The 10,895-nt window shown below is 60.3% G+C and overlaps 1 protein-coding gene across 1 annotated transcript in view; it reads right to left on the bottom strand.

Moving 5' to 3' along the window:
- NECTIN1 (nectin cell adhesion molecule 1) overlaps positions 1 to 9,347 on the bottom strand; it is a gene marked incomplete at both ends in the record, with an annotated part of 79,542 nt that extends 70,195 nt beyond the window's left edge. The window contains 1 exon segment of the mRNA XM_084301553.1: positions 9,266 to 9,347. Within this exon segment, the coding sequence (XP_084157679.1) occupies positions 9,266 to 9,347 (82 nt within the window).
- Positions 9,348 to 10,895: the final 1,548 nt, after the last annotated feature.

Consider the following 10,895-nt stretch of genomic DNA (forward strand, 5'->3'; position numbering starts at 1 on the left):
TAGATGATCTCCAGCTCGAAGGGAGGCACGTGGGCATGGCGAGGCGCCCTGACGCGGGGTAGGAGACGAGGACAGCCAGCAGCAGCTCCGGACAAGGCAAGGCACACCGAGGAGAAAGGAACTGGCCAAGGATATTCCAGGGAGCTTGTGGCAAAGCCAAGAAATGCTGCCAGCCCTCCTGAGCTCAGCCTGCCTTTGCCATCACCTCCAGGCCAAGCTTTCCCTTGAAGTAAAAGCTGATTCACGCCCGGTGGAAGCCGGCGTGAGGCAGCGGGTCCACCCGCTGCCAGCGAGCACCATGGGCCCGCAAAGATGCAGAATAGCCACGTATCCAAAAAGAATGACTTTAGCCTCGTAGTTCTGAGGTGAATTTAGAGCCTGTGAAAGGCCTGGGATCGATAGCAGCAGAGCTGCGAGCTGGAGTCCTCCCCTTAGCCGCAGCCAGGGCACGGCTGAGGCAGCATCTGCACAGCGGGCCTCGCTCCGACCTTGCCGGGTCGCCTTGAAGAGCAAGAGGGAAACTCCCCCTCCTTCCTTCCTCCCCCTTCCGAGCAGCTTTTGTTCCCCGGCACCACGAGGAGACTTCACCCGGCTGCGCTCTGTCTGGAGGAGAGGCCACGTGCGGACAAACCCCGCGCCCGCCCAGCTGCCTCCCTGCCCCGTGCACAGCCAGTCCCATGGGGCTCAAGGCCGTTTGGGAGCAGATTTTGAGGCAAAAGCAGCCCTAGAGAGAGTTTATCTATGGCTCTGGCATGATGCTCTGCTACACACAGGCCCAACAGCATAATGTCTGGTTACCCAGACGAGGCAGGTATTGGCAGCCCGGACCTACTCGCCTCCCCAGAGCCTGGCCATAAACAAAACTTCAATAATTAGAGTGCTTGGGCGGAGATGCAGCCTCTAAGTATTCCTAGGCTCACGCAAATAAAGGAAATAAATTCTTGGAAGGTGCCAGGCTGGATGGGGCAGAGGGAGGCTCATTTTCCACATCACTTGAGAGCAGCCGCTATAAATCTCGCTGGAAGATGCACCTCCCCAGGCTAGCGATATTTTTAAACTCCAGGAGAGAGGGGAGAGGAAAAAAAAAAAAAACAAAAAAACAAAAAAACACATCTTAGTATTTACACCACAGGCGAAAAGAGTATTTAAAAATCAGGATACATTTTTGAAAGTCTGTTCCTGCCATGCCAAGGAAAAAAGAAAGAATAGACTTTCTAGAGAGTGATAAGTGGAAAAATCAGCCCCGGAGAATGCGTTCCTATCCCCATCCTGCCCTTGTAGGTGGCAAAGTCGAATTCCAAGCAGGGCTGGGGGGTCGGGGGATAAAGGCTCTCCCACTGGCAGCTTGCTGGTGCATCTCCCAGTTGGACCAGTCCCAAAGGCAGAGCAGCTCCCCTGAATCCTGGGGGTGACTCCGGCGCTGCCCCTGCTTGCGCCTGGGACAAGGTCCCGGGGAGAGGAGGTGACACGGCACCCCCCCGGGATCTGCAGCCAGGATTACTGGGCTGGGAGCCCGAGCCTGTAACCAGACGCAGCGGGGATGAGATCAGGGACCTGCTGCTGGATGTCGAGTGAAGGACATGGCCCTGGAGCCGGCACAGCCCCGCGTGGTTTTTCCACCCCTCTAGCAGCATGTCCCAGCCCTGCTGCACGGCAAGGCCACCTGGGCTCTGGGGCAGGGGGATGCAGGAGGCACCCTGCTCTGAATCACCATGCCAGTTTTAATTTCTGATAATTTAATGTCCCTGCTGGTTAATGCTTCTGTCCCTGCACAGAGCGGGGAGCGAGGCCAGGTCCCTTTTGGGCAGCCGTCTAGGAAACCCCACTGACAGAGTGCAGGTGAAGCAGCCCTGCACGGCCACAGGGGGAGATGCAAAGTCCTCAGCCTTGCTCTCTGGGTTCCTGAGGATAAACCAGACCCTGCTGGAGCATCCCCATCCTCTGCAACCGCTGCAGCACTCCTTCTGCGTAACTCTGCCCCTAATTGCCCCCGGGTCCTCGGGCTCTGACAGCATTCCCCTTTTTACGAGCTGTGCTCTGTGCAAGCCTCTCTCCTTCCCTTCCCTCCCACCTCCTTCCAGGACTGCTGCCATCCTCCCAGGAGGATCCCATTCCGCCTGTATCAAAGGGATACACGAACACACCCATCAGACATCAGAGCACCAAGCAAATCCCCAAACAAGCCGCCTCTCGAGATCACAGCGCGCTGCAATCATCCCTCTGCAAGGAGATCCCACTAAGCCTTGCCCCGTCCCTGGGTTCCCGCTGAGGTAGGTTTGGCAAGCTCAGACCCATCACCAGAAAAAATCTGCACCAAACTTGCACCAGAGAGCTCCAGGCCTCATGCAGGTCCCCTTTCAGCACGCAGTGGATATCCAGAGGCTGTCCCTGCCTGCAGCAGGGCGATGCTGCTGCCTGGGCCTCACGTCCTCCTGCAGCAGGAGCTGAGCTGGGCCATGCTGAAGGTGTCCTGAGCCATGGCAGCACGTCCCCTCTGCTGAATACCCCCGGGACCCAGGGGAAAAGCAGCACAGGGTGCCCGGAGTGCTGCCCGCGGGCTGGACGTGCCCGCGCTGGGGCAAGCACCGGAGCAGAAGTGGCGCTTGCGTGTCGGTTCACGTGTTGGTGCACGAGTGCCTTTCATAACCCTGGCCTCGAAGGGAAAAGCCAGGAGCTTTTTCTCCAGGCTTTCGTAAGAAACCATGTGCACTCTGACACAAGGAGCGGCACGCTTGGCTTTGAAGCCGTGCCGGTCGGTGTCCTGCAGGTTTTGCCCCCCCGAGCTGTGCTGCGACCACCCCGTTCAGCCCCTAACCCCCAGCTCTCAGCCCCAAAATCCAAGAACATGAGCTCAGCCCTCCCAAGTGAGATGCTGAGCGTGTCCAGCGGGGGGGACACCACAGACTGCAGCACCCAGCAGCACTGCCAGCAGAGCCCAGAGGGGTCCCGTATCCCGTGGAAACGGCGGCAGCTGATCCGAATTAGGAGATGGCAGGGAGGCTGCCGTGCGACACGGCCCTTTCCAAAATGCCTATACATGGGCACAGCCTCGCTTCCCCCCCGCGTCCCCAAGAAGCCGGTCGGTGCCGAAACCCTGTGCCGATGATGGGAAGAGCACGGGCAGCCCCAGCACGAGCAGCTGGTGCCGCCGTCCCCGCTGCGCTCCGCCAAACCACGACAGCCCCAAGTGGCACAGGCCTTGGGTAGGCGACACAGGCAGGAGCCTGCGTGCTGGGAGCTCCCTGGAGCAGGGGAGATTTTTTTCCTGGGGTGCACTTCCAGCCCCTGAACAGACTTCTACGCAGAGCATCAGCACAAGGGCTCTGGTGGGGAGGTGACTCAGGGCTGGGCTACAAGGGGTCTCAGTTTGGTTTGGGCTAGGGGCAAGCTGTGACGCCACGGGGCGTTGATAGCTCAGCCAGCCCCGGACTCTGAGCTCGGGCAGTTTCTGTGGGCTGGTCAAGGACGGGCAGGGTTCATTCCGCCCTTGCTGTTCGCCCCTGCCCCGAGTGCCGCCGTGCCTCATGCAGGCAGCACCACGGCGAAATATTGAGCTGCTCAGCACAGAAACGGTGAGAATACGGTGACGGAGATGCCGACCTTTCTCCTCACCTAGCCAGCTCCGTGTTTGCCTCCAGTAATCCCCGCTCATCGTATTAAACTCTCCCCTGCTCTATGACTTCTGTCCGTCAGGGACGGGGTGTAACCCCGGCTTTGCTAGGACACTCGGCACAACATCCCCTCATCAAAGGGCTCTGCTTGGCCTCTCGAGTCCTGTCAGCCTCTTCTACGTGCTAGCATCGAGTCCTTAGCCACAGCTCGGCCCCCAGACCTCCTCCTCGGGCTGTCTCTCTTCCCGAAAACCCTTCCCAACCAGCACACCCCTTAGTCCAGGGATATCTTATTCCATAAGAAATGACAGCCGTGTCTGCGTGACGTGGCCACAGACCCCCCGACAAGGCTGGCTTTGCTCTCAGGTGGCCGTGCCAGCCCCGTGCCTTGCACACTGCTGCGCCTTTGCTGCATGGCCCCTCTGTCCTGCTCCTGCCTCCCTCCAGCACAAGGGGAGGACGGGATCTTCCACGGGAAAGGAAAACCAGGCTGGAGCTCGGTCCGATCACGGGGGTTTCCCAGGTAGGGAGAGAAGTGCTGAGAAGAGAGATGGAGGCAGAGATCTCGTGGCTAACCAGGCTTGGGAGCACCTTCTGTCTCCGAGCCAGGTGGCCCATCTGGTACCTGCCGCCGCTGCGAGGCAGTGATGTGATTTGAGGGCCTGTCCCTCACATTCCTGCACGGTCGGGAGCAGACGGAGCCACTTTGCCATCTCCTGCAGTCGGGAAGGCACCCGGCCAGCCCTGGGCGGTGGTTTTCGGTCACCTCCTTCAGCCCCTTCCCTTCCAGAGCAGGGGAACGGAGACGAGAAGGTTCAGCAGCAGGTTGGGTCCAGCCCCAGCATGCCACGGAGAAGCCAAAGGGACCGGAGACGCTGGCCAAGCTCCCCAAAACCCGTGCCATGTGGGGCACGAGCAGCCTGGGATGGGCACAGAGCAGGGACTGCAGCTCGTGCTCCCCCTCTCACACCAGCAGCTGCTGCTCATCTGCCTCGGGACTGCTGCAGAGCCGAGAGCTGCTGCAGATTTTACCACGCCAGCCTGAGCAAATGCTGTTACCAGCCCCGGGGACGGGGAGAAACAGCAAATGGACAGCAGTGCCTTAAACCCCTCGGGTGCCCGTGGAGGCAGGGAGAGGCAGAAATGGCAGCAGAGGGCATTAACGTGACTCAGTGCTGGCAACGACAACCCCTGAACCTGCAGCTTTCACTTCCCTCCTGTTAGTGCGTGACACAGGGTGGGAATGGAGGACTTGAAACCCGGCACAGGGGCACGCTGAAAGGCCAGAGCGGTGCCTGTCTGCCTGCCCGGGGGTTTAACTTGCAGATCAGGCAGAATTGTCCTTCCTCCCGCGGCCAGCACTTCTGCATTTGGGCAGCTCGGGCAGGAGTTCCTCCTCTGTCACGGATTCCCCGTGGAGCCAGGCTGCTTTGGATGCTCTGTGCGTCACCTTCACCTGGGCTGAACCTCCCCTGGGAGCCGAGGAAACCGAAAGGCCAGGAGGGTGCCTGCAGCTCGACAGCAGGCGGAGGGAAAGCAGAGGAACATTTCACACGAGGCTTCGTGCTTTACTTCAACAAACGTTCACCTGCAACATCGCTCTGGGTTCAGTACAGAGCTCCGAATTCTCTGTGCTGGGCTGGGGAGGCTGTGGTAATTAACACCGGAGGTGTCTCACGTGCAAACTGGGTCCCAGCTCCAGCAGCTGGCGGCACCAGCTCGCCCTGCATCGGCGCTGCCCTCAGTTAATGGCGTGGTTTTGAAGGCAACATCTCCGGGGGTGGCAGCCCCTGTGTCCCTCTCTTGCTTTTTGCACCGCTGTGCCTTGCTGGCTTCTGAAAACGACACCAAGAGCCACCACAACCTTCAGCAATGCTGTTGCGAGACGCAAACCTCTTCTCACAGGCCCCAAGGACTGAGCAGCTCCTCCGTGCAGCCTTCTGCTCTTCCCCAAAGTCCTTTTCCCAGGTGCTGCCCCCATCTCCCCCCGGGGCTGGCGGTGCTGTGCAGCACCCCGGGGTGCTGCCGATGGGAAAGAGCCTTCCCCTGGCTTTGTGGCTGCCATGGCCAACTTGGGATGGGCTGTCCCCGCTGTCCCCAGCCTTAGCGGCCCGAGCAGAGGGCGCGGGGTGCCCGTGGACGCACGGCCGTGGGAAGCAGGTCACACCAACAGGCTCTTCTGGTTCCATCTCCGTGATTCAGCTGAGGCGTGCGCGGTGCCCAGAGGATCCTTTGGGTGCCTCCCTGCAACTCAGCGTCGTGGCCAGCCCCGGCTGCAGCCCAGAGGAGGGGCGATGCGATGCGATGCGATGCGAGGAGGGATGCGCCCGACACCGCCACCACCGGCACCTCGTCGGCCACCAGCTGGCTGCAAACACCTGCCTGGCGCTAGCCACGACGTGGCGATGCCCCCGCTTTGCACAGCCCTTTGCAAATGGGTCTAAAAATTCGTCAAAAAGTGATTAATGCTGCTGGAAGAGGGAGCGAGGAGCACAAATCCCAGCCATGCCCTGGCTGCTTGGGGGCTCGGCTGGCTCCCGGCACCTCGCTCGCCGATTCACGCCGGGTGAGGACTCGCTGGGTCGGTTCCACTGCAGCGAGCTGGGTTTAATGAGGAAACATCAGCCAAGGGCACTGCCTCGCTGCCTGACACGGCCTGGTGGTGTTTTTTCAGAGTTTCAGGAGGACAGGAAAATATAAAAACGAACCAAGCAAAGGCTGAGCAAAACTTCGGCGACTTTTGGCCTTCTGGAAGCTGTTTCAGGACATTAAAGGGGATGGGTCAGCTCTCCCCTGCTGGGGATCTCAAAGCACTTCGCAGAGAAAGACTCACGGGGCCCTGCCTGAGCCCGAGAGGTGGCTGGTGGTGGCAGGCAGGAATTTGTCCCCAGCCAGAGGGGACAAAAACAGGGCCTGTGCTCCTCGTGGCTGCACCCCGAGCTGCACCGAGCATCACGCGGGGATACACGGGCAGATTGTTGCAGCTTGCAAAGCAGAAATCCAACCACAAGTGTTGGCAGCCTCTGACAATCAGCTGGCGGGGATCTTCCCTCCCCAGCACCCTACGGCTTTACCACGGCCCCTGTTTGCTCTAACACCTTGCCACCCCGATCCCACAGCCAGGTGGGACCTGGCGAGGGGTCCCAAGCAGGCAGGCAGACGGGCATGGAAGGCTGCAGGAACCCCGCTCTGAACCCTTTTTGGATGACTGAGACGACTGCATTAAGGATGATTTGTAAAGCAGATTTTTACAGGGGCTCCTTACAGCTGCTACAGCGGGCAAATCCTATTTCCTTGTCAGCAAGAAGGGCAACGTTGGCAGAAAGGGGAAGCAGTGTGCATGGATGGGAACAAAATCAAATGGCATTGATCAGACGGGCACAAAAGGCTTTCCAGAAAGCCCGTGGTGCCTCCTGCCTTCCTCCCATCCTTCCGGTGCTAGGCACCAAGCAGCATTTCCCAAAAAAAAGTCCACAGCCACTAATTGACTTCTAGCAGAGAATCCTAAGTTACCCTCTCCCCTTCTCCTCGATGAGCAAGCCCGTCTGCGTTCGGCGCTCACATATGGCTTGTTATATATATATATATATACACATCCCCCCAGCTTCTTGCGGCACAACACGCTGCCAAACCTGCCTCGGCGTGCCTTTCAGACCCTAATTCCAGCAAGGGCCACGAGTACGGGGTGGCTTTGTGCAGCACCCAGCACCCCAACGTGCTGCTCCCCCCCCTGCAGCTCCGGGATGCGCCCGCAGAAGCCCCCGAATGAAGGGGAGGGCTGAGTGAAGGAAGGCACAGCGAGCACCAGGCAGATTCACAAATGTGCTGCAGCCACCCCCAAACTGGTCCGGCCGAGAGCGGCGCCCACGCAGGCTGCAGGGCACCCCGTGATCCCGACGGATGGGGTCGGGGGGGGATTTTTCCTGCCCGTGCCCTTCGCTTTGCTGGGTGCACCCAGTGCTGGCTCGCGCCGGCGGAGCTGTCAGCAGGACAGGGCAGGACAAACTGCCAGGCTACCACGGAGTGGCAGGAGACGAGGTTGGCCGAGTGCTGGCAGCGCAGCCCCAACGCCAGCCAGAAATAGAAGAAATGGGGAGAAGAAATCTCCCGTGGCAGGGCAAGGTGAAATGCCAGGCTTGCCCCCGAGCGCTGCCGGTGTCTCTCCTTGGTGGAAGCAATTCCTGCGGGGATTTGGGGGAGGATAAACCCCCCTCTGGCTAACCTGGCACCGTCACCGCCGCGTCACTGCAGCCCCAGCGCCTTTCCCAGGGCCGTGGGGAGGGTTTTGTGCATGGTGGAGGGGCAGGAGGGAGGCAAGCCCCCGGGAGGAACTGCATGGAAAGTTTTGAGCCTCCTCCGGAGCTCAGCCAGGCACCTGCCTGCAGCACAGAGCATGCAGGGAGCCCCAGGCTGTCCCTTCCATCACCCCTTTTTGCAATGCACAGCAGATCCCTTTGTCCTGGCAGCACAGAGGCATTACCCAGCCCGGATTTCTCTTCGCTCCCCTCTCCCCTCTCACCCATCCTCCTGGTTTCTCACCCAGCCAGCCCCTGTTTCACCCCTGCCTTTACCCATTTTAGCCGGACCCCCCCTGGGCGCTGCGCTCTGCCCACCTCCCGTGCCCGGGGTGATGCCACCTCCAGCTCTGCCAGCACCCACAGCCCCCAGGCCCTGGTGTTTGCCCCGGTGGCCAGAGCTTTGGCTCCCACCCTGCTTCCAGCTCCCAGCCCAGCCAGCCTGGCCGCTCCTCTAGCCCCAAAAGAGGAGAAACAGAGGCAATGCCACAACTTCTGCAGACGCAGGCTGCCCCTCGCCCTGCCCGGGGGTGGCACACGCGCCCGCTGCCCCCTCTCCAGACCCAGCCACCCCCAGATTGCCTCCAAAAAGCAAACCAGCGTCCTGCTTTCACCTCCCAGCTCATTCACAAGCCCTGCAAACCCAAAGTGCTGCTCGCCCTGCCATGGGAACGTTTCCACAGCCCTCCAGGGTGGCGTGAACCAGCAGAACAACCCCCCCCCAATGGGCACGTTATGCAGGGGGGTCACCCACCCACTGCCGAGAGCTGGGCTGGAGCCCAGGGCAGCACCGAGCCCTGGGTGGGGGGACACGACCCAAATCCTTGCCCATCTCCTTCCCAACAACCCCAAGCAGGCTCGCCGAGCACAAAGCAAGCAGGGGAAGAAGCTCGGAGACCTGGGAGCTGCCAAAAGGGCCCGTGGGAAGCCTGCGTGAGGAGGCAGGGAGCTTTTTTTTTTTTTTTTGGGGGGGGGGCTGAAACCTCGCTGCCTCCTCCCGAGGCATCTGGGCTCAGCACCCAGCCTCGTGGCTCCCTTCCCCGGGGCAGCCCGGCTGCTGCGCCTCGCCAGCCCTTTGCTCCAGCCCCAAAAAGCAAACAAAACCGCCTCGGTTCCCAAACAAACCATCGCCTTGTTCCTCCCCACACCGGGGGGGGGGGGATCCGGCCACGACCCCCCTCCCACCCCCGGCCAGATGCACCCACACCCTCTCCAAAGGCGCACCCCAAAAAGCCTCTCCCGTCCTCCCCAGCACCCTCCATCCCCCCCAAACACCCCAAAACCCCCACGGGGGGGTTGCCCCCATCCCGAAAAGCCCCGACCCGGAGCCGGGGGGGGGTCCGGCCGGCAGCGGCTCACCTGGGGAGAGCGCGGCCGCCAGGATGCAAACTCCGATAGTCCACCAAGATGCAGGGCAACTTGTGTGCAGCTGTGAAGCCATGAGAGTTCCTTCCGAGAAATGGGCAAGGGGCGGTCTGGCAGCGTCGCTGGCCCCCCCCCCCTTTAGCCCTCCCCGCCCGCGGTGCTGCTTAAAAAAAAAAAAAAATTAAAAAAAAGGGAAAAATGGAGGTGCGGGAGGGTGAAGAGGTAATAGGGGCGGCTGGAGAGCAGGCAGGAGGCTGGGGGGGGACCGGGGAGCTTGGCACATCCGCGGGGTCCCCCGGGGCTCGGAGGGGAGCGGGGATGTCCGCCGGGGAGGCTGGTTGGGAGGGGAGGGGAAATCCACCCAAAAAAAAAAAAAAAAAAAGAGAGAAAAAAAGGATGGGGAAAAAAAAAGGGTGAAAAGAGGAAGGAGAAAAAAAAAAGGGAAAAAGGGGAAAAAGGGGAAAGGAAAAAGGAGAAAGGTTAAAAGAGAAAGGAAAGGGGAAAAAATAAAAGGGTTAGAAAAGGAAAAGGGTTAAAGGAAAAGGTTAAAAAAGGAAAAGGGTTGAAAGAGGTTAAAAGAAGCAAGAAGGGTTAAAAAAGAGGGAAAAGGTTAGAAAAAAGAGGGAGAAGGTTAGAAAAAAAAAAGAAGAAAAAGGTTAAAAGAAGAGGGAAAGGTTTAAGGAAAGAGGGAAAAGGTAAAAAATAAGAGGGAAAAGGTTAAAAATAAAAGGGAAAAGGTAAAAAATTAGTGGGAAAGGGTTAAAGATAAGAGGGGAAAGGTTAAAAATAAGAGGGGAAAGGTTAAAAATAAGAGGGAGAAGGTAAAAAATAAGAGGGAAAAGGTTCAAAAAAGAGCAAAAACCTTTTCAAAAAAAGGCAAAAACCTTCCAAAAAAAAAAAAAAAAGACCGAAAAGCTTTCAAAAAAAAAAAAAAATCGGTGTTGTAAAGCAGCCGAAGAGAAGCAGGGAGCAGCCCTGGGCCGTGCCGTGGCTCCGGCGGCGGGGCTGGGCTGGGAGCAGCCCCCGGCCGCTGCCTCCGCTCGGGGTACGGGGCGGGGGGGGGGGGGGGGGGGCGCCGGGAGCCCGGCGGCGGCGCTCAGGGGGCCGGGACCGGGGTCGGAGCCGGGGCCGGGGCCGGGGCGAGCCGGTGTCGGAGCTCCATGGCCGGGCAGGGGCTGTGCCCGGGCGGGCAGGGCACGGCCGGCCGCTGGCTGCGCCGCGCTCACACTCACACGCGCGCTCCCGGGCGGGGCGGAGGCGGCGGCGCTCGCCCTCTCCTCCGTGATGTCAGTGCGGAGCGGCGGGGAGGAGGGAGCCGCGTTAACTCTTTGCCTGCTCCGCAGCATCCCTTTCGGGAGCCCCGGGGCTCGCTCGGGAAGAGCGGAGGTTGTGGGCGAGCCCCGGCCTCGCTCCGTGCCTCCCCGGCTCCTCTGCAGCCTCCTCGCCGCCGCCTTTTGTTCCCCAAAGCCGGGGGAAGGATGGAGGCTGGGCGCCTCTCCAAGGTGTCCCCTGCTCATCTCCGCTGCTTCGTCAGCCAGGTTTTTGGGGGCTCTCCCCCGGTTTTGGGGGGGTCTGGAGGCTCGCCCCCCGAATTTCCCCGGCGGTGCTGGCACGCAGCGGGTAA

This window comes from Netta rufina (genome assembly GCF_964035555.1).
Source record: "Netta rufina genome assembly, chromosome: 25".
Classification (NCBI taxonomy): domain Eukaryota; kingdom Metazoa; phylum Chordata; class Aves; order Anseriformes; family Anatidae; genus Netta; species Netta rufina.